The 24,368-nt window shown below is 40.3% G+C and overlaps 1 protein-coding gene across 2 annotated transcripts; it reads right to left on the bottom strand.

Annotated features, from left to right (window-relative positions):
* Window positions 1-248: 248 nt before the first annotated feature.
* reps1 (RALBP1 associated Eps domain containing 1) lies at window positions 249-23,395 on the bottom strand. 2 transcript variants are annotated; one of them, XM_061987163.2, is made up of 19 exons: window positions 22,667-23,395; window positions 15,962-16,085; window positions 14,253-14,482; window positions 13,952-14,117; window positions 13,726-13,856; window positions 12,711-12,873; window positions 12,573-12,636; window positions 8,601-8,755; window positions 8,250-8,371; window positions 7,811-7,891; window positions 7,284-7,371; window positions 6,984-7,085; window positions 6,578-6,638; window positions 6,155-6,353; window positions 5,884-6,078; window positions 4,170-4,259; window positions 3,906-4,060; window positions 2,501-2,606; window positions 249-2,184 (listed from the first exon to the last, which is right to left on the bottom strand). In XM_061987163.2, exons 1-19 carry the CDS (start codon window positions 22,817-22,819, stop codon window positions 2,116-2,118), a joined length of 2,454 nt encoding a protein of 817 aa, XP_061843147.2. In that variant the 5' UTR covers window positions 22,820-23,395; the 3' UTR covers window positions 249-2,115. The 2 variants fall into 2 exon arrangements, with proteins under 2 accessions (XP_061843147.2, XP_061843148.2); XM_061987164.2 differs by lacking the exon at window positions 7,811-7,891.
* Window positions 23,396-24,368: the final 973 nt, after the last annotated feature.

Raw genomic sequence — 24,368 nt, 5'->3', positions numbered from 1 at the left:
TAATAATGCCAAGTTTTGATTGATACTGTCAGCAAGAGTCAAACAATACTGAGCATTGTCGTCATTATACTATAGTAGGTCACTTATCAGCGTCCTCTGATGTGGACGTTTGTGGATATTTTTTTGCCAAAGTTAAAAAAAAATTCTACAAAAAGTAGCCCTAAAACAAAAATGGAAGATATACCACATTTCATTTCCAAGGCTAAGTAAAGCAAGCATGAGCCCACACAGTCAAGATAGCGGAGAACACTTGTTAAAATATTGTGCCGTTTTATTTTTGTGTAAAAATCACACAGCTGCTAGTCGACTCTGCAGAGATACAGTACATCCATGCAGTTTAAACATCTAGGATCCCACAGCCAAGAGAGAAGGAATTAAATAGAATATTATTTCGCTGTTAGTCAGCATTTAATGCAAATTTACACGAGTCCAAAAAAGGGTGTGTCATATTCAACACAAAAAAGCATTCATAATCCCATCAAAGATTCTGTTTGTTTGGATTGCTTCTGCCTGGATTGCCATTTGGGAGCGAACAAACGCTAATCCAGCCCATGTGGGTTTCTAACAGGTATTAGATCCAGACCTGGCAACATTGTAACACACACACATACATACATACATACAGAGACAGACCCGAATACATAATCATCCTCAACAGAAGAAGACACAAAAAGAAGGCGAGCCGTGATGCAACAAGAAGGTGGTCTGTCGGTCACCATGGAAACCTCAACTCCAGGCAGGAAGAGGAGTTAAGAGTAAGGCCATTCACAAACAGATAGGAATAATAAAATGAGGTACTAACCGAACCAGAGAGGCTGTTTTGGGATGTCACAAAGACCTTAATCTTTCCAGGTGAGTTGTTCATGTTGAAGGATTTTTACTTTTGACGGAAAGACAATTAAAGAGAGGTTCAAAGTGCAGTTGGGTCATTCCGGTTCTGGTGACGTTCTTAAGATTACAGATTTAGGATCAAGTGTCCTAATGAAAAGAAACACTGATGTGTAACGGCTACCCTCTTGAAGCATATACAGTAGATTGTGTATCTGGAAGATCAAAGACACAAAAAAAAAGATACAGTTGCTACTTTTTAGAGCCCAGCTGTGGAGATGTATCGCCCCCGTACTTGCATAGTGACCACAGTCCCGACGTGTGATTGGAAAGTTCAACTCTGGATCTGCGCAGGTGTGTGTGTTTGTGTGTGCCGATCGGCAACACGTTCCTTCATAAGTGCCGTCACCTGTAGCTGGAACACACTTAAAAACGTCCTTTCCATAAAAGGAGATTGGAGCGTAAAGCTGCGTTCAAGAGGCTTAAAAGAAAAGGGTGATCTCGTTCTGTTGGATAGCGGGGGAAGGAAGTATGAAGGGAAACAAGTAGAAGTGAGACAGCAGAGTGATAGTTCAGTCATTTGGCATTAGTCGGAAGCCACTCACACACACACGCACACACTTTTGGTGGGGGTAATGACGACAAGGAAGGCGACTTCTTACAGGAGAGCTCACACACTTCAAACAACATTTCCGCTCAATCTCTTTTCCAGAGACTGTTTAACCACACCAAACTCTAATTAGACCAAGACCGGCTCTTTAGTGGTAAAAGCAAGGACCTGGTGTGATTTTGTTTTTATCGATTGTGGTTAGATATGTCCAGTTTTGTGCATTTTTTACAGGACGTTATGTAACTCCCAAAAAAGAGGGATTTGACTTAAGAGTTTGGTGTGGTCTTGTTTTGTTACCGACAACACTGGTGCTTCCCTCCGGTCACGACACAAAAACACACAAACACACAGTCATTCACTAGCAGTTGTCTTCAGACTGAACTCAGAGCCACAGCCAAATGTCCAACACTGCCTCCCCTCTAAGCTGTCGGTCATCTCTCTTTAGACATCGAAAAGTGCCACCTTGAAGAATACAGCCCCCGCCATGTTGTCTTTTCCTGTCCCGCAATATGTCCACACTGTGCTGCCGGTTCTTCCCACCGGTTAAGGGTGGGTTTGTAAACACGGTGCACACTGCGGATGGGAGGCAGGGAAAGTAAACGGGGGGTTCAGGGCAAGGTCCCATCATGGACACAGCCTTTTCTTTGGAGAAACTACAAGCACCTCAGGGGTGTCGGTTAAAGATGAGAGAAAGGTCTGAGCTGCTCCAGCTGCACCTCCAACGATATCCTCTCTTCAAGCAGGTCCTGGGAAATGACAGGACAGGAGAGATCAACATTTATTGATTTGTTAGCAGGATTATACAAACACCACACTACTGTTTATAAGAAATAGAAAAATACAGGTATGGATACAATAATGTTTTTGCTGTTAAAATCCACTTGCATTGGAGACAAGTGATGCAGTGACGAACAACAGATGGCAAAGGACCTAAAGACACGGAGTGGAATAGTATGGCTTTGCCTATCATGAGATTTTAATCAAAGGTTTGCACTTGTATGCTATTTGAGTATATTTATTAGCGGTTGCACAAATTAGAGTGTGTGTGAGAGTTTCTAGTACCTTCAGCTGTTGTTGCAGTTCACTGTTTAGTCGTGCCAACACAGTATTGGTCTCCTTGTTTCTTCTAATTGACGCTTGTATTGCCTTTTTATCCTTTCCTACTGACCTGTTAACACACACAAATACACATTAAACAAACATATTCCACAACCATTTTCAGGGTCTATGCAGGTTTCAAAGAGTCAATCTTTATGGCTTTTAAGACCATACTGAATACAATTTAAGACTACATTTTACATCTATACTGACTAAGAAGTACGAAGACATGAAGGAAAATAAGAGGCCCAGAATTAATTGTAACTACTGTCTAAGAATTTATTCACCAGGGTTTTTTCCAGGTTTCAGCACATCTAAGTTAATGCTTTTTAGTGACATCTCAGGGCATTCAATCGATCGCAACTGGACTGTTTGGTTTGTCTTAGAAGACGTTTCGCCTCTCATCTGAGTAAGCTTCATCAGTTCACTGCTCATAGATTTAGATTGGTCAGATATAGTCTAGCGGCTGGTGCCAATACTTCAGTAGGCTTCATCAGCTGACCAATAGACTAGATATGACCAATTTAAGTCTATGGTCATGAACTGATGAAGCATACTGAGGTATTGGCACCAGTCGCTAGACTAGATCCGACCTAAGTCTAAGTCTAAGACTAGATCCGACCAATGTAAGTCTAAGACTAGATCCGACCAATCTAAGTCTATGAGCATGAACTGATGAAGCCTGCTCAGATGAGAGGCAAAACATCTTCTAAGACAAACCAAATAGTCCAGTGGCGATCGATTGAATGCCCTGAGATTACAATGACCTGGATGAATGAGAACATTCATAGACACGCTTTTTAATGCCCTTTGAAATGCCACTTAAAAAAGTAATGCACTCGTGTGTGTATGAATGTATCTATGTATATGTATATTTAGCTAAAGACTGAAATATACTCTCGCATCACGTAGATTGCGTACGCAAAACGTATTGGTCCTCCTCCTTATGTCACGTGCACATCCCCCCCAAAAAAGATTGTGAATAATTAACAAAATTCCAACAAAAAAAAGTGCAGTTCCCTATTGAGATCCGATTGGAATTAAGAATTGTTAAGACTCCACAGATACACTGTATTTTAAAAGGTTTTGACTACATCAACAGAAATTATATGGAAACAATACAAGTTATCAAAGAGATTTTAGAACCTTTAACGTACAGTATATCAGCAACTTATCATTTCAAACAGGCAAATTCCCAAACAAAATGAAAATAACACAAGTTGTACCGATTTATAAAACTGGAAACAAGCACCAGTTTACAGACTACAGACCTTTTTCCTTACTTTCACAATTTACATTTCTTCCTACTCCTTTTCTGACATGCTGCATGCATGTTTAAAATAAACTAAGACCATAACCATTACCATACCTGGGAATCGACGGCTGAGTGGCCAGAACAGCAGCTATGACATTTGACTTCTGTGGCCCAGGCTGCTCGTCCTCAGGCCGCAACTCATCCTCAGACTTCAATCTACGACGTATAGGCTTAGGGGGAGGGGCAAACGAGCCGGATGAACCCTTGGTCTGGGTGTGATAATAAAACAAACATCAAACAACATGTGTCTTTAAGCTGTAAAGGATGTTAATGATGGATTGGCACAGTAAAAAAAAAAATGTCACAGCGGTGACATACCGAGTTGACGACGGTGGAAGGTCTTTCATCAGCCTGGCCGTCACTCTTGACTGTCCGCAAAGGACCTGCTCCTTCTGATGGCTTGTCGCTCTGCAAAAGACCAAGAAACATGTCAAACTCAGTCCTTAAAGGGAACTGCACTTTTTGGGAATTTTGCCTGTCGTTCAGTCATTATGAAAGACAAGACGACGGATGTGTTTTTTTTAATGCATTCTAAATATTGTCTATGAATGCTCTCATTCATCCAGGTCATTGTAATCTTAGGGTTTTGGTTTTGAAATTTTGGCAGCAGCCGCTATACTAGATCTGATCAATCTAAGTCTAAGACTAGATCTGACCAATCTAATACTATGAGCATGAACTGATGAAGCTTACTGAGGCATTGGCACCAGCTGCTAGACTAGATGTGACCAATCTAAATTTTTGAGCATGAACTGATGAAGCCTACCGGTACTCGAATGAGAGGCGAAACATCTTCTAAGACAAACCAAACAGTTCAGTTGCATTCTAAATATTAAATAAATGCAATCAAAAGTAAGCTCACAATGGAGCCTATGGGAACCGCTCTATTCTGCCTATAAATGCCTTAAAAAAACATCCAAACACCTTTATATACATGATGTAAGTGTATGTGTAATGTAAGAAAGGGCACATGAATAACATTTTATATTTAAGTATTTTGCTCATTTTAAGCATACGCAGCGCATTAATTTCAAAAACGCATCGCAACATTTGTTGTATTACTCACTGCAGACTTTTTGAGCCAACAAACATGATAAAACATCACTTACTGTATAATGTCTGCTGTCATTATGATGCCAACTGCTAGAATGCTAATATATTCCCGTTTAGATGAAGAATGACTCATAATCCTCGCGAAGAAACGGGGGTGAAACCAAGCGTCTTTTCGTGTCGTTCTCGCCATTCCTGGGTCTAAATTGGCTGTCAAAGTGTACCAACTTGTCGGAATATGTCCTCATCCTTCTACTATCCAGGTCAGAGACATGATTTAAATCTACCATAAAGTTTGACGAGCAAGGAAACGAGGAAGCAGCTGATCAGTTGATCATGTCTACATTGGCAAGGAAGCTTGTAATTACGGCGCTGCTTTGAAAAATTTGTCTGTGTCAGCGCCTAAAATAACAATATCACAAATACTTGGTTAATATTCAAGTCACAAAATGTAAATGGAGTAATTTTGGCGGTTTTTGGATGTTATTTTATTTTGTTTTATGGGCGGAATTGAGGACCTCCCTTTTATTTATGTTTATTAACAAGTTAGAATGCATTAAAAGAAAAATACATCCGTCATGTCTTTAATGATTGTGAAATTCCCCAAAAGTCCAGTTCCCCTTTAACATAAAATGCTTATTACTGTATTGACCCAACTAGACAGCGATATTCACTCCCTCGAAAAAAAAGAAGGTCTCAAGATTTACAATATAAAAGTAAACCATCAGGTGGGGGACAAAAGAACCTCTCCCCAAGCTTGTCAGAGCTTTTCTTTCTGTCACACAAACAGGTCCTGAGAATGAGTTGTCTTACATTTAGGGTCATCTTGACCTACTCCTTTTTGAACACGTTGTAATGAAAATGTAAAAATGTGACGCATCATTTTGAAACTGTGTATATGTTCAAATAAAAATAATCTGAATCTTATACTCTGATCAATACAGTACATAGCATCAGTTAGGGATGGCACACAAGCACTTACCTGTCCAGGATCACTGTGCTTGTCGGCCTCTGGCAGACTGGAAGGCTGCTCAGATGAAGCAAAGGCCTGAAAATGACTGAAGTCTGCAAAATTGGGTTGTTGGGGAATCTGCTGGGGAGACGTAGCTGTGAGCGTCGTCCCTGCTCCTGGTGCACCCTCAGCCTCGGTGCGCTGACCCGCGTGCGGTAATGATGACTTTGGAGAGACGAAGCAAGTGAAAGGTCTGTGTTTCTGTGTGAATAAGTGGGGCTGATTTTGTTTTTTGTCTCACCTGTGTGGGAAGCGGTCGGGGAGGCACTGCAGGCGGGAAAGCTATAGCAGTAGACGCCTGCTGTCCTGCGGCAGAGGTCGCGGCGAAGGTGCGATTCATGTCCAGAGATGAGGACCGGGAGTGCGAGGGGTGAGGGCGGGGAGGAGGGGGAGGCGGGGCCACAACTTTAAGAGCCTCGGGAGATGCGCTCGACTGAGACCTGAACATGGACATTAAATAGGAGCCTTCAGAGAGCCCAAACCTTCACCACTTAAACAACTAACATTAAAATAATTACTGAAACAAGACTAAATGTCATATTGAGGCAGAATCTCTTTGGGACCTGAAAGGAACAACATGTATTACATGTATTCTACACAACAAACCACTAGCTGATTTGATGAGATTTGACAAAGAGATAAAAAGAATAGTGGTAATATTTACCTTTGTCTTGCAGTTGGCTCCTGGTCTGAGGCAAAGGAGTCCGAACTGCTGTAACCATCACCTTTATGGAAATAAAAACAGCTTTACCACATAATAATGGTCAGGCTATATTACAGTACATACCATTAAATATGACTTAATATGTCATGTCACTAGAATAACCCTTTATTAATGTGAATTTGTGATAGGAACCCCCTCATCTTTTGTAATAGTCAAGCTGAGATAGGCTCCAGCACCCCCGCGACCCCGAACGGGACAAGCGGTAGTAAATGGATGGATGGAAGTCTGTGCTCCTATCATGAATCCCACAGACAGAGACTCTACTGAACCACAATTGCTTAAATGTTTTTTATTGCACAACAAATAATATTTATCATGGGATGCTGTGATGTCGTTATTTACTGACCTACAGCATTTGCGGGTACAAACTTCATGGTAGCGGGTACTTTGGCTTCTTCAGATACTTCTGGTGGTTTGGCCAACAGTGGACTGGTTGGGTGGTTGTGTTCTATGGATTGGGAAATTAGGAATGGAGGCAAATAGATTTTGCTTGCTTCAAGTATTATTCAGAAAACACTATTATGGTCCTTTTGGGGACGTTGCAAATCAATGTATGACATAATATCACATCTTTCCACATTAAATGAATCAAAGAGGCAGATATCAATGGAAAATCTTGCATAAATGCTAACAACTAGTGTCTCACCACTGCCAGTTCTCTTTAGTTCCATCTCCTGCATGTGGATCTTACTGGGGGTCATCCGGATGGGAACCGGGTGGACGATAGCCGTGTCCTGCAGTACAACGAAGAGGAGTCAAAATTGTCAAAAGGGGTTGGGGGAAGCGCATGGCATATCATTACGTCAATGCATGAACCTCTCAGAGAAGATGGTTATCAATACAATTCGGTGATGTTCCAAATTGGAACTAAATTGAATTTCATATATAATTACATACTTTTCCTGTGTTCAAGTTCGCTCTGTGTTGTGCCAAACCATGTGGGATTCCTAACGTATAGAAAGGTTAGTCTTAAGTGATGGCTGTGACAGTAGGAAAAAAAGGCTTCCCATAAAAGCTAATATCCGAACACTGCTCAGTGCCGTTTGAAAGAACCTCATGCCCAGGCATAGGCAGATAAGTAAAGGGAGACAGAGAACAATGCAGAAATGTTCAGGGTGGGTTAATATCTGTTCCATTAATGGTGAAATCATGCATGCTAAGTGATCGACTTACAGGGTCAGCTGGTGCAATGTTAGAGTCAAATTGGGTCAGAGTTTGTGAGCTGGAGGAGCGCTCGCTAAACGTCTCCCATTGCTGCAAGGAGACAGACGCACAGTGAGAAGAAGAAAAAAAAAAAAGTCAGTCAGCCAGTGCAGTGAAATCACACATTCATCATCATCAGTCCAAGGCACTAGCAAGGCTGTGGCATCATCAGTCATCCAGACACAAAGTGAGCTCATCAGCAGGCATAGAGGCAAAACCATATAGCGGCACAACTGACTTTGAGAAACAACAGGCCACCACCAATCATAGCAGAAAAGGAAGCGCCTAATAATCACAGATCATACCAACAACCCAGATTCAATGCCAATCAATGGAAGGTTAAAATGAACCCGGAAAAATGAGGTGACTCAAATGTACTTCTTCATGTGTGTTGTGTGAATGTAGGAACCTCATTGCTCTGGTTCATCTCTGGCCAGGCCTGGTTAAGCGAGGGCATGGAGGGAGATTTGTTGGGCGTCACTTCTGCAGGGGAGGCCGAGAAACTGACGTCATCGCTCGGCTCTGGGACTTCTGCAGACCACAAATAAGACACGGCTTAACTCAATACAGCTGTGATCAGTTTTCCAAATAGCTTACAACAAAAAAGGCTCTGACACAGAGGACGTGTATAACTGTGTGATTAGTATCAAAAATAGCCAATACTAAAGAATGGAATGTGTACAGCACAAACTGAACAGTTGAAGTTTGGTGTCGAGAAGAGAGGGAAAACAATTCAAGTACAAAGCATGATTTTGCCAACCTGCTGAGTCATCTAGGTCAATCAGCTTTGGCATCAAGCTCTCCGGCAGCTTCTCGGGGAGGTCATAGCCGTTCTTCCTGGCTACCACCAGGTGGAAGGCAGCACAAAATTCATCAAGAGTTAGCGCTCCATCTTTGTCAAAGTCGGAAAGCTCCCTGAAGACACAGCGGGAAAAAAACAAGTTATTTGACACACATTTTGTTTCTTTGACCTAGTGGTTGATTCCAAAATCTATAGTGTTGATGGACTTTTCACTAAAAAGTTAAAAGGGAACTGCACTTTTTTTGGAATGTTGCCTATCATTCACAATCTTTGTGTAAAAGAAGAACACATGTTTGTTTTTGATGCATTGCAAATACTAAATAAACGCGATGAAAACTCAGCTTACAATGGAGTCTATAAGAGCCGCACTATCCTGCTTATATAGCCCTTAAAATAACATCCAAGCACCTCCATTGAGGTTTTAAAAAAATGCTGTAGACATATGTATAATGTAGTAACAAGCACATTCAAAATAACCTTTAATATTTTCGTATTTTGATCATTATAGGAATAAGCGGTGCACTAATTTAAATAACGCATCACAACTTTTGCTTTTTTTTCCCAACTACATCACTGATTCAAACTCACTGCAGACTTTGTGATACACAACAAACGTATGATAAGTTAAAGTTAAAGTACCAATGATTGTCACACACACACTCTGTGTGGTGAAATTTTTCCTCTGCATTTGACCTATCCCCTTGTTCACCCCCTGGGAGGTGAGGGGAGCAGTGGGCAGCAGCGGTGGCCATGCCCAGGAATCATTTTTGGTGATTTAAACCCCAATTCCAACCCTTGATGCTGAGTGCCAAGCAGGGAGGTAATGGTCCCATTGGCGTGGCGCAGTGGAAGAGTGGCCGTGCGCGACCTGAGGGTCCCTGGTTCAATCCCCACCTAGTACCAACCTTGTCATGTCCGTTGTGTCCTGAGCAAGACACTTCACCCTTGCTCCTGATGGGTGCTGGTTAGCGCCTTGCATGGCAGCTCCCGCCATCAGTGTGTGAATGTGTGTGTGAATGGGTAAATGTGGAAGTAGTGTCAAAGCGCATTGAGTACCTTGAAGGTAGAAAAGCGCTATACAAGTACAACCCATTTATCATTTATTATAGTCTTTGGTATGACTCGGCCGGGGTTTGAACTCACAACCTACCGATTTCAGGGCGGACACTCTAACCACTAGGCCACTGAGTACGTAAAACATCACATACTGTACAATATCTGCTGTCATACCAATAGAATCCTATTATATTCCCATTTAGATGAAGAATGACTCATAATCATCACAGGCAAAAGGGGGGTGAAACCAAGCATCTTTTTGTGTCGTTTTTCGCCATTTCCGTGTCTAAACTGCCTGTCAAAGTGCAACAAGTTGTCGGATTACATTATCATCCTTCTACTATCCAAGCGAGAGGCATGATTTATAATCGACAATAAACTTACACGAGCAGGGAAGCAAGAAAGTAGCTGTTAGGCACATAGGCACACAAGCTTGGGATAAAGGCGTCGCTATAAATAGTTTGTGTGCATTAAAACTTATAAAAACAATATCACCAATACTTGGTTAATATTCTAGTCACGAAATTTAAATGGAGTATTGTTGCCGGTTTTGGAATGGTTGTTTATTATGTTTTATGAGCGGAATAGAGGACCTCACAATGGCTCTGTTGTAACTGGACTTTTATTTACGAGTTAGAACGCATTAAAAAAAATACATCTGTCGTCATATGTCTCATAATGATTGTAAACGATAGGCATCAATCAATCAATTCCTTTATTGTCATTACCATAATAACACAAGTCATACATGTCAACACGATTTTGTTGGAGCTTAGTCTACCGGCATAGAAACTGCGTTGTTGCTGATGAGCCCCAGCACCGTGGTGTCGTCGGCATATTTGACAGTAAGGTTGGATGCTGAAGAGGCTATGCAGTCATATGTGAGGAGGGTGAAGAGCACAGGGCTTAGCACACAGCTCTGTGGGGCTCTGGCGTTGATAGTGAGCGTGGCAGATATGTGCTTGCTCATTTTCACATACTATGTGCGATTACCGTATTTTTCGGATTATAAGTCGCAGTTTTTTTCATAGTTTGGCCGTGGGTGCGACATATACTCCGGAGCGACTTATGTGTGAAATTATTAACACATTACCGTAAAATATCAAGTAATATTATTTATTTAATTCACGGAAGAGACGAAGCAAATGTCAGCAATCGTCACACACACGTCAACCAATAAGAATTTGGCGGGGGAGGGTCATGGCAGAAGTGCATTGTGGGTCATGGGATGCTAACTGCTATATGCTACTGCCGTAGCTATTAAAATAGATCATTTAAAAAAAAACTGAGAAGGCTGAACAAAAATGGCACCGAAAAGGAAATCATATACTGCAGATTACAAGCTGGACGTAGTGAAATACGCAGCAGAAAACGGCGATCGAGCAGCAGAAAGAAAGGACGCTAGCGGCGCATTCCAGGAGCGACAACGAGGGAGAAGATTTAATCGGATTTAGCGATCAGGAGTGACAGATTGTTTGGTAAACGTATAGCATGTTCTATATGTTATAGTTATTTGAATGACTCTTACCATAATATGTTACGTTAACAAAACAGGCACATTCTCAGTTGGTTATTTATGCGTCACATGACGTACACTTATTCAGCCTGTTCACTATTCTTTATTTATTTTAAATTGCCTTTCAAATGTCTATTCTTGGTGTTGGGTTTTATCAAATAAATTTCCCCCAAAAATGCGACTTATACTCGAGTGCGACGTATATATGTTTTTTTCCTTCTTTATTATGCATTTTCGGCCAGTGCGACGTATACTCCGGAGCGATTTATAATCCGAAAAATACAGTAGTTAGAAAGTCCAAAATCCAGTTACAGAGGATGGTGTTCAGACCAAGGTTGTGAAGCTTAGATCTGAGTCTGTTTGGCCTTATTGTATTAAATGCTGAACTGAAATCGATAAAGAGCAGCCGTGTCTAGGTGTTTTTCAGCTCAAGATGTTCCAAGAGTCTATGGAGTACTAAAGCAATGGTGTCTTCGGTCGATCGGTTCTCCCGGTATGCAAACTGATATAGATCAAGTGATGGTGGTATTGCCTTTTATATGTGTTTCATTATCAGCCTCTCCATGCATTTGGCAGGTATAGAGGTGAGTGCTCCAGGTCTGCAATCATTTAGACATGAGATGTTGCCCCGTTTGGGGATGGGAATTATTGTGGCTGCTTTAAAGCAGGCACGGACCTAGGATGTGACAAATTGAAAATGGAAGCAAAGACATATGTCAGTTCATCCGCGCAGTGTTTAAGCCCACGGCCCTTAACGCCATCAGGTTCGACTGCTTTCCTTGAGTTGATGTTACGCAAGGTGAGTCTTACTTCATGCGGACTGAGGACTGGAGCAGTGTCGTCGGAGGAGAGGGGGGGTGCCATCTAATTTAAAAAAAGTGTAGGTCCCCTTTAAGATGCTTATTACTGATACAATTGCAATTAGGTAGTCCAAACAATGGGTAAATCACATGGGTGTATTCTAATGACGTAAAATCACTATTGGCTTTTGTTTCCACAGTACCATAATATGTCGTCAAAATGACACTAGCTGCGTAGAGTGAAATAATACTAGCAAAAAGTGTAGGACTACTACCACAACAAAGAATCTGATATGCTTAACAAATTGCAGCAACGGAGAGCACCCGACAAGTTTTTTCTGTATACTACAAGAAAAGCTTTGTTTGAGGAAAGTACATCATGTGTCCTTTCCAATTCAATCTCGCTGTGACGATACACTGTTAACAAATTGTCAGACAGCGGCGTGTCTAACTCCCTATTTACTATACCGGAACAGTAGATCATTTATTTTGGTAGTAATTGTAAGCTGTGATTATAGGCAGTACAAATCAATTTGCAGTGAAACATTGTAGACTCACCAAATGTGTGACAACTCTAAAATGGGCAGTTTGGATTTGGTGAAGAACTCTTTCGCTGCTGAACCTTCGGAAACATAGGAACAGAGAGGAATTGTTTCAATGTTTTACAGCAGTTTGTGCTTTCCTTTTTTTCCCTACCAGGTATAAATCCAATGAGATCGGGCTGGATGGTTTTGAACTGGTTGATATAATACTGCCTCTGTTCATCCGTGATCTTCCATGGATCATCGTAACCGCTTGACTGTCGCTGGAGCTCATTGGTCGCTGCTGCTGAGGCCACTGTTCGTACCGTTGTGCTTTCCTGCAGAACACGACATAAAACGTTTTTTAATCATTTTGGACTTTTTGTTTTGATTCTAGTGATACGTTTTTACAATGGCACCTCGGTTTTCGTGAACGCCATTTTTTGTGTGATATGGTTTTCGTAAGCCCATTTCATTTATCGTACGGCCCAAAATTGCCGCAACAAACTAGTCAGCTTTTTATTTCATGCATACTCAAACAAACAATTCCTCACGTTGGTGAATCAAGTTTCTGTGAAGAATGGATAATGGTTCTTTTAGAATTGGGACATTATACACAGATAGTGGCAAGGGAAGCGTTTAATCATCCTTAGTATATGTATGGTTTAATTTGTTCATAGAACGTACACAAAAAAAAGTGAACAACTCCGGTCTCGTTACTAGGTGTTGGAGCACGGTGTAACAAGAACTGTGCTCCCTTCACTGACCATGCACTCCTTTGAGATGAGGCATTCAAACAAACTTAAGCGAAAATACTTTCAGACAGTTTCTGTGCTTTTTTATAAAAAATAACCCCCCCATTCGTACAAGTTCCAAGTTCCGGACTTTGCTCAACAAAATAAGAATCACTATTGACTATTTGTGTGGCTCTCTCCTCTCCGTTTATCGCCTGTCTTCCCCAACACAATTTTACGTATTCTTCATTGTTTTCTACGGATAAAATAGCATTACTGCCTTCTCTATAAGATGTGTTTTGTGTTACTAGGATTTGCAATATTCTTTATAGGAAAAATGCATTCAGTTTTCATCTAACCCCTTGGAACAGATTACTAACAAAAACTAAGTTACCACTGTATTTGACTTGTTAATAGTTATATGATCCCGACAACACCATGGTAATGCTTTCCCACCTGTACTGAGGAGGGGTGCACTGCCGGGATCGTGCTGGATGGCGGCGTGTCAGCTGTGAAACTGACCCAACTTTCCTGTCCTGGCAGAGGAGGTGAGTTTGACGGCCATACCCCATCACCTGACACTGGAGCTGGGCACATCAATTGCATTACACATAGTAAGGGGTATTTATACCTCAGACCTTTTTTTTTTTGTCAAGGTTATTTTATTCTTTGGTTGTATTACCAGCTTGTGGATCCCGGAACTGCGTCCACACAGCTCCTGTTGTTGCCACCGCTGGTGGTCTGTCTGCATTTCCACCACTGGGCTGCCGCTTGTGTTTTCTCCACGAAGGAGGGGAGGTAGGTGGGGACTGGTGAGGGGAGACTACAGGGGATGTCGGTTCTGTCTGCTAAAAGATACAAGTCACAAGAAGACATCATTACAGCGTATTCCTTAGTGTAGCTCTGTCTTTTGTTTACTTCAGGTGGCTAAAAAAAAAAAATCAAAGCGGAGGATGACGAAACAGCTGCTACACATAACACACCTGTGTTTCTATGCTGGGGGCCATCTGCTGAATGGTCTCATGCACAGGATGGGTGCTGGCTGAAGGGGGGACCTTCTTGTTTTGGTGACCCCTGCCTGGAGGTCGAGGTATTAATGCGGTGGCAGAGGCAGGGTACAAACCCTGGCTGTCCGGGTCTTGATACAGCGCCACATGTCTCGCCTCTGCCTCGTTCTTCCCAACCACAAACCTGGGTAGTGGGAGGTCCTTGACTGCAAACAAACACATGCGTCATTCTCTTTTTTTAATGCAAATATTAAGAAGACACTAATGCTCTTTCAAGGATTTCCGCGTTTTCGCGGAAATTTCACATGTCTGTACTCGACAGTCCAGCAGCCGCCACTGGTCTCCAACACCACCAGAAAAAGATGCTAGATTTGTTGCTAGACGTTTAAAAACAAAAAAAAGGCACTAAAAGAATTGGATAAGTCTCACGAAACTTGAAAAATTCTCAACAAAGTACATTGCACAATAAGCAGCAAGATGTGAAAAATAGCGCAAAACGATAACAAATATATTAATACTAATAAATAACATTTGTTTTTTTAGCCTTTTTTTTTTTTTAAATATGCATCAACGCTGATTATGCAAAATGTATATTGACATCATATTGACCACACCCCCACCGCCACAGTTTATTGGCAAGCTGGGGAAACCCTGTGTGAATCGATTTTTTTATTTATTTTTATTTTTTATCTACCATCACCCCATAATAGCAGCTCCCAAATATTCAAAATAATTTCTCAATTTTTATTAAAAAGTGGTATCACATCCTACTTGCTTATAAGACAGTCTTCCAAAAGCTGACTCCTTTACCATCTCCATCACTCATTCGTAAACAGACGGGTGTCCTTCCTTTTTCCAGTTTTTATGATTTGTTTAGCAACGTTAGAGGTGCACCATTGAACACTGGACAAATAATCATCGGGCCAATGTGAGAAATTCTGACGTTATAAAGATAATAAAAAAACATAAGGAATGATTTAGATTTCCTTCTCCTCGATTACAGCACCAACAATTAGGGGATTATTTTAGCTCAAGGCAAAACAATCTTAGAGGGGTCCAATAATAACGATGCGTACCATAGCATCTTTCTGAAAGTCCCTTCATAACTCTTTTTGTCTGTTGTGAAATTTAGCCCCTTTAGGCACAATAAGAGGAACATCATCACATGAAGTCTGTAGCAACATTGCATAATATACAGGCACCTCTGGGCCTTTTTTGTATCTTAAAAAAACATTATCAAATAAACCACAGGTCACAAGTCATTTTAGGATGTTCCTATTGCAATATTTCAGGGCAAGTACTTAATGTCTTTTAAGTTGACACATCAACGACAAACAAAAAACTCAACATTTAACTGATGTAACTGTCTGTGTATGTGTGTGTAACATAACGCTCATCTGTGGAGTTAAGTTACACGTCACTTGTTGGACTGCTGCAACCAGAGGCTATATACACTCAAAAGGTTAATATTATCCAAAACATGAGCTGCATCCATTAACAAAGATAATGCAAAGTTTGGATTGACACTGTCGTAGTAGCAGTAATGTTTTATGGCCGTTTTAGTTGCAGTAGTTTGCAGCGCACTGAGAAGTGTCTGGCTTGGTCTACCTCCTGGTGTAACTAAAGAAGGTAAATATTGGAAACACATCCACCACTGCAAACTACAACCACTATAACAAATGTACCTGAGTTGAGACTTTCCACTCTAAGAGGCAGGCCCGACTGGGCGATGGCAATGAGCTTCAGGGCAATGTAGAATTGGCTGCGCCCGAAGTGACCCAGGCGAGTGGCTCCGCACAGCTCTGTGATCTGTAAAACAAACGCAGACAAGGACGGATGAAAACATTGTCTTGAAACCTGAACCATTACAGAGTAAACATCAGATCAGATCCACAGTGAGCGTTTGAAGACAGATGGGCAGATAGTTTTGATGAAAAGAGGAAAATGTATATATGTACATATAAACAAAACAGGTGCATGAAGCTCATTGTTCATTATTGTTTACTCATAAAGATGAATCCCTAAGTGTTCAGGCCTGCCACAGTTGACTGGTCCATGTTTTTGTTTTTTTTCCTCAACGCAAGTGTAGAAAAACAGTACAAGTCATTTGAAGTTGGTTCGTTCAACCAGGACACCTGCTCTAGTTCTCATAGGCCAGTGTGATTTTAAATCAGTGGACATGTTAAAGCTACACTGCTTCAGTTTGTCCACCATGCTGTTTGACCTTGAAGCGGATGCTGACTGACAAAGTGCAAACACCGCTGAGAGCCAAGAAGTCACAAGAATGAGCTGCTTTAACACACATGATATAATATGTGATGTGACCGCAATACAGTATGATTTATTTGATAGTAATCCCTATACAGCTGCAAGGAATTTATGAGGACAATCCAGATACCAATATTTCTTTATACAGTTGCACCAGTGGGGTATTTACTTAACTGCAGGAAGTACCAGATGTAAGCTATATTAGGACTGGGCGATAAAACGATACCAATACAATATCAATACAGAGTGCGTTGAAACGTTCAACCATTTTTTTCCCCCTTCTTCGTCGGAAGAAAGCGGAAGTTGCAAAGCAAGGTCGTTTGCACAAAGGCACTCACTCTCTGGTAACAGAGCAATGCAGGAAGTCATCACCGATCCGTGGAAGTGACACACTCGGCTAACAGCCAATCAACAGTATCAACTATCAAGTTTGTTTTTTTGCATGGAGTGACAAAAGAAAGTAGAATTGAGTGCTTCAGGGAGCAAATTGGTGCTAAAACAGGAAAAAAGTCACCTCGACAGTATGGCAGTTTTTTGGATTTTCTAAAAATGGAACGTAGTCAGACCAATGTGGTCTGTAAATCTTGCAAGGCACTCGTCCCCACCAAGACCGGTAATACCACACAACCTTAGCCGCGCTCACCCTTGTCTGACACTAAACCTGCAGAAAATAGTTGTCAGGTTTCTCTATAATTCACATTTTTACACTCTGCACTATTTGTTAAATTTTGTTAGGCATTTCTTACATATTCCTTATCTTTGCACCTTCATTTTAAGAGGTAACTGATAAGTGTTCTATGTGACTTTAGAATGGTTTGGTTGTGTTGACATTTCCTTTGCTGAGGGGATTATAATATGAGGAATATTACAATTTAAATTAATATTGTTTTCCCATGGTTATCATTTCTGATGGGTCATAAAAATATCAATAATCATCGATATCGACCAATATAAACCATTTACATCATAGTACAGTTTTCAGCTATATCGCCGAGCCCTTAGGTATATACTTTATGTGTACAGGGTTTTACTTTAATGTAATTGAATGTAGCGGACCGCCACGGCATTTATATTACCGCCACACCTTGAAAATAAGTTGTTTTTTTTACTTGAAAACAAAATAATATAATATATTGTAGCCCCCAAAATAAATTACACACCGTCCGACGCTATTTTTTAACTTTTATTACCAATCTTATGATAACAAACAGCACAATTCCAACAGGTTTTACCTCCCGTACACACACTTTCGTCTCCGTGAGTCCGTGCTTCACCGCCAGACACACAACAACACTTTCTAATTCTCTACCACCCACCTTTCAGGCACAGACGGTGTGTTTGCAAACATGGGAATAACTGACATCACATCCACACCACAGGAACATAAAACATTACCACCAGCTGGTCGTTAACAGTATGAATTGATATATAGCCTATTTACGCACTATTGACAAGTGATGTATCTGAAACTTGACTACCAAAAAAATACTTTGATTACCAAAAAGTGCTGCCGCACCCGGATGTAAACAAGACGCTCGCCATTGTCTGGTGCGTTGTCAGCATGTTTGCAATGTGGACGTAACTTAAATATATCCCAGATATACCCGTGGACCGCAAGCTACATAATGTGAAAATATTAAGAGGACAGTGGCGGCTTTTAAGAAGAGAAAGTTCAACAGGAGCAGCGCAAAGCAAGTGTGACATTATGCTTGCTGTCGCAATTGATGTCAGCAAATGCAAAAATAATATTTTGCCGGAAAACTGAGTCGACAAGTGAGCTTTATCTTTCCAAATGTGCACAACTATTATGAATAACTATTAGTCAGCAGAATTATGCACCCAAGTTACAAACTGATGTTTTCCCCCAACATTCTTCTTTTTGAAGAAGTAAGAAAAAAAAGTCATTATTGAGCATTTGAAAAATATTTAAGCCAAACTTATTTTGAACAACCGCAATGAGCTTTTTTGTCAATGCAGTGAGTCAGTCTCTTGGTCAGTTGAAGGAAGCAACCACAGCCTCCCTAATACTGCAAATCTCACATTTTGGAAGAACTCAATGGAGATTGGGTCATGTTTTAAGCTTATTTTCTTGCTGGCCAAGGTAGTACTTTAATGCCTTTTGTGGGAGCACTGGCCTGCGTAAATATCACATGCTTCCTGAATACTGCAGAGTACTTTCTGTTGAGAAATTACATTTTCAAAAACTGGTTTGGGAGTTTACCTAAACCAGACATATTCAACCCAACTTCCTTTATGATACAAGATGATCTGTCTGTTAGTGATCCATCTAGTCCCTATCCAACTGGTCCGCTGAGAGTAACTAAGTTCAATTGGCAATAGAAAAATAGTTTTGGCGTATTTATTGGACATAGTTATTTATTTATGAATCCTCACGGCCCGGCCCCACTTAAAGGGGTACTGCACTTTTTTTTTAAATTTTTTCCTATCATTCGCAATCCCGGTTTTTCTTTTTTTTTTCATGTATTCTAATTTGTAAAATACGGAAAGTACAAGGTGGCAAACAATGCGGCTAATGGGAGTACACTATTCCGCCCTTAAAGCCCTGTAAAAAAACATCCAAAAACTGCCAACAATACTTTATTTACATCTCATGTCCTGAATATTAACCAAATATTGCAGATATTGTTATTATAAGCATTAACGCATACAAACTATTTTAGCGGCGCTGCATTCGAAGAGAGCTAAATAGCTTATGCTGCCATATTGACATACTGAGCTACAGCTGCTGCACCGCCTCAGAGTTGGTGAAAGTTAATTCTAGATTATAAATCATGCCTCTCACCTGGAAAGTAGGACGTGGCCATAAACCGGAAGGTTGGTCAACTTTGACATTCAACTTACACGAAAAGACGCTTGTTTGCGGCACTTTTTTTTAACCTGTGTGAGGATTATGATTAATTCTTCATCCTAACGAGGAGATATGAACATACCATCAGTCGGCATCCCACTGAGAGTAGACATTGTACAGTAAGTGATTGTTTTATTATGTTCATAGTTTGAATTTCTTTTTGGTGATTTAACCCCCAATTCCAACCCTTGATGTCGAGTGCCAAGCAGGGAAGTAATGGGTCCCATTTGTATAGTCTTCGGTATGACTCGGCCGGGGTTTGAACTTACAACCTACCAATTTCAGGGCGGACACCCCAACCACAAGGCCACTGAGCAGGTGTTTATTATTATTATTAAATTACACGTAAAAAAAATCATAACTTTCTTAATATGTATCACAGGAAAATTATACTTATATCACTGAAATCATCTTACCAAGACCTGTCCGATGATATTGGTTTCATATAAATTAATTAGTTCTTAAAATATTACACACATACCTAGATTTCAAAGAAAAAGTGCAGTCCCCCTTGCAAACAGGAAAAAGTGGGCAGTTATGAATTTCAGTGTGCATTTTTGATCATCAAATCTGCAGAGCAATCACTATCATAACAGAAAACGTTTACGACGTACAATACAAAGCAAGTTTAGCGTTGGCGTGCACTAACCGTTACATTACATTACATTATTTTTTTTAAAGTACAGTTTGCGGTACCAACATTTAAAAAACGATACGTTCATTGGTACAGAACGCTATCATGGACTGACACTGACATGAAATCGCTGCTTTGATGGATGTACGGTAGGTGGAAGCATGGCTATTTCCACATCTGGTGATAGGAATTGCTGGAAGTAGGTGGGGATGTATAGAGGGCCAAATAGAATAAAATAAATTTAAAAAATACATTTCATTAATTAAGTCAATAAATGTACATAACTTATGTATTCATTGTTATTATTATTGTATATTATTGTCATTAATTAGCTATCATAAATCATAACTTTCTTAATATTTATCACAGGAAAACGATACTTACATCACTGAAATCGTCTTACCAAGACCTGTCTGATGATATTGGTTTCATTAAAATTAATTTGTTCTTAAAAATATTACACACATACCTAGATTTCAAAGGAAAAACTGCAGTTCCCCTTTATGCAAACAGGAAAAAGTGGGCAGTTATTAATTTCAGTGTGCATTTTTGATCGTCAAATCTGCAGAGCAATCACTATCATAACAGAAAACGTTTACGACGTACAATACAAAGCAAGTTTAGAGTTGGCGTACACTAATCGTTACTTTACATTATTTTTTTTAAATACAGATTGCGGTACCAACATTTAAAAAACTATATGTTCATTTCTATAGAACGCTATCATGGACTGACACTGACATGAAATCGCTGCTTTTATGGATGTACGGTAGGTGGAAGCATGGCTATTTCCACATCTGGTGATAGGAATTGCTGGAAGTAGTTGGGGATATATAGAGGGCCAAATGGACTAAAATAAATGTAAAAAAATATATTTAAATAATTAAATCAATAAATATACATATGTATTCATTATATATTATCATTAATTAATGATTATAAATCATAACTTTCTTAATATTTATCACAGGAAAACGATACTTACATCACTAAAATCGTCTTACCAAGACCTGTCTGATGATATTGGTTTCGTTGAATTAAATTAGTTCTTAAAAATATTACACACATACCTAGATTTCAAGGGAAAAACTGCAGTTCCCCTTTATGCAAACAGGAAAAAGTGGGCAGTTATTCATTTCAGTGTGCATTTTTGATCATCAAATCTGCAGAGCAATCACTATCATAACAGAAAACGTTTACGACGTACAATACAAAGCAAGTTTAGAGTTGGCGTACACTAATCGTTACTTTACATTATTTTTTTTAAATACAGATTGCGGTACCAACATTTAAAAAACTATATGTTCATTTCTATAGAACGCTATCATGGACTGACACTGACATGAAATCGCTGCTTTTATGGATGTACGGTAGGTGGAAGCATGGCTATTTCCACATCTGGTGATAGGAATTGCTGGAAGTAGTTGGGGATATATAGAGGGCCAAATGGACTAAAATAAATGTAAAAAAATATATTTAAATAATTAAATCAATAAATATACATATGTATTCATTATATATTATCATTAATTAATGATTATAAATCATAACTTTCTTAATATTTATCACAGGAAAACGATACTTACATCACTGAAATCGTCTTACCAAGACCTGTCTGATGATATTGGTTTCGTTGAATTAAATTAGTTCTTAAAAATATTACACACATACCTAGATTTCAAGGGAAAAACTGCAGTTCCCCTTTATGCAAACAGGAAAAAGTGGGCAGTTATTAATTTCAGTGTGCATTTTTGATCGTCAAATCTGCAGAGCAATCACTATCATAACAGAAAACTTTTACGACGTACAATACAAAGCAAGTTTAGCGCTGACGTGCGCTAATCGTTTAAAAAAATACAGTTTGCGGTACCAATATTTAAAAAACTATACGTTCATTGGTAGAGAACGCTATCATGGACTGACACTGACATGAAATCGCTGCTTTTATGTATGTACGGTAGGTGGAAGCATGGCTATTTCCACATCTGGTGATAGGAATTGCTGGAAGTAGTTGGGGATGTATAGAGGGCCAAATGGAATAAAATAAATTTAAAAATTATATTTAAATAATTAAATCAATAAATATACATAACATATGTATTCATTATATTATTATTATATATTATCATTAATTATTATAAATCGAAACTTTCTTAATATTTATCACAGGAAAACGATACTTACATCACTGAAATCGTCTTACCAAGACCTGTCTGATGATATTGGTTTCATTAAAATTAATTTGTTCTTAAAAATATTACACACATACCTAGATTTCAAGGGAAAAACTGCAGTTCCCCTTTATGCAAACAGGAAAAAGTGGGCAGTTATTCATTTCAGTGTGCATTTTTGATCATCAAATCTGCAGAGCAATCACTATCATAACAGAAAACGTTTATGCCGTACAATACAAAGCAAGTTTAGCGTTGGCGTGCACTAACCGTCCGAGAAAAGCTAACATTAGCCAGAAGAAGGTGTGTCTCATACTGCGCAGCGCTGCTAACTATTAAAGCTAACGTTTCTGACAGCACACCTCTTTATCGGCCACTCAAGTTATTCCGAATATTTAACATTTGTCAGACATGTTCGAGCAGTGACAACATGGGTCAGATATCTTACCTGTAGGACAACTTCGCTAGGTAGCTGGGCCGCCCGGAAAAGGTCAATAACTCTCCCATAAGAAGCCACTTTTTTGGTGTTGTCCGTGTCGCAGTAGACGAACAAATCCGAGTAATATTTCTGCTCGACGTCGCTGAGTGTTAGACTTTCCATCGCACTGCTAAATCACCTTCGAGAGCGGACAAGCGGGCTGCGAGCAGGGGCAGGATCCGAAAATGGGCGACAGTTCAGGACCGCAACTTAGCTAGGAGCTAGCGTCGAAGATTAGCACTAATTATGTGGTCAAGTCGCGATGACAAGTTGCTGCCCTGCGAGTCGCCGAACACTGACTGTTTATAACGAGAAGGGTCGGCGTTTGACGATAAATAATGAAGGCTTTAACACACTTATTCACTTAGTTAACTTGTTGGGCCAAGGAGCCAACAGCTGGCTAGTTAGCAGCTACCCTCTATCTAAGTCGGCGGCCACTACGGATAAAGGCTAACGAGCAAGTCGACCTCAAGTATCTCACGTTAAAGCACGTTATCTCCCTTTTGGTCACGACAAAGAAGAGGTTCTTGCGTTTCGTCAGAGATTAAAAAAAAAAAAAAAAAAAAAAATACTCTCTGCAGGGCCCGTTAGAAGTAAAGTTTCGGGCTTTTTCGGTTCCTTCCTTTGGTGACCATGGCCGCCATTCCTGCTAGCGCTGTCAACCGACCCCGGTAAATGGAGCTTTTCCGGAAAGGACTTCAAAATAAAACAGAGACAATTTGAGCGCACGTATTTTCACAATAATAGCACACCATCGCTATTGTAATCCATAGACTCTTGGAACATCTTGAGCTTAAGGACACTTATGCAAGACTGCTCTTTGTCGATTTCAGCTCAGCATTTAACACAATAAGGCTAAACAGACTCAGATCTAAGCTTCACAACCTTGGTCTGAACACCTTCCTCTGCAACTGGATTTTGGACTTTTTAACGAATTGCACACAGTATGTGAAAATAGGCGAGCACATTTCTGCCACGCTCACCATCAACACCGGTGCCCCACAGGGTTGTGTGCTAATTAAGCCTTGTGCTCTTCACCCTCTTCACACATAACTACATAGCCTCTTCAACATCCAATATCACTGTCAAATATGCCGACGACACCACGGTGCTTGGACTCATCAGTAATAATGATGAGACAGCATACAATGCAGAGGTCCAACAGCTGGCTTCATGGTGTGCTAACAATAACTTGGTTCTTAACACTAACAAAACCAAATAACTAATTGTAGACTTCCGCAGGAAAGGGCAGAACATACGCCCTCCACTTTTAATTAATAACAATCTCGTAGAAAGGGTCAAGCATTTCAAATTCTTAGGGGTGAACATAACAGAAGATCTATGCTGGGACATTAACACTGCTTCTACAGTCGGAAAGGCCCAACAACGTCTTTTTTTTTGAGGAAACTGAAATGCGCAAACATTCCGCAGAAATCAATGGTCAACTTTTACAACTGTGCCATCAGCAGTGTCCTCACTTACGGATTTTTAGTGTGGTTTGCTAGCTGCCCTAAAGCGAACCAACAGGCCCTCCAGCGAGTGGTTAAAGCGTCGGGGGAAATTACAAAGACGATACTCCCAGAGATGAGTGCCATGTACACAACTCGCTGCCTAAAGCGAGTACACAACATCCTGAAGGACAGATACCACCCAGCACATGGCCTCTTCAACC

This window comes from Nerophis lumbriciformis, linkage group LG26, assembly GCF_033978685.3.
Source record: "Nerophis lumbriciformis linkage group LG26, RoL_Nlum_v2.1, whole genome shotgun sequence".
NCBI classification, from domain to species: Eukaryota; Metazoa; Chordata; class Actinopteri; order Syngnathiformes; family Syngnathidae; genus Nerophis; species Nerophis lumbriciformis.
Note: the sequence above shows the minus strand (reverse complement) of the source record. Positions and strands in the feature narration are given on the sequence as shown.

What these genes read in the sequence shown, in the direction of transcription:
- reps1 (XM_061987163.2), bottom strand. Translation starts at nt 22,819, where the DNA reads ATGGAAAGTCTAACACTCAGCGACGTCGAGCAGAAATATTACTCGGAT. An exon ending in AGCACAGTGATCCTGGACAG is followed by an intron (nt 4,260 to 5,883) that starts GTAAGTGCTTGT and finishes GGTCTTTTGCAG; the next exon opens with AGCGACAAGCCATCAGAAGG. An exon ending in ACTCAGCCGTCGATTCCCAG is followed by an intron (nt 2,607 to 3,905) that starts GTATGGTAATGG and finishes GTGTGTTAACAG; the next exon opens with GTCAGTAGGAAAGGATAAAA.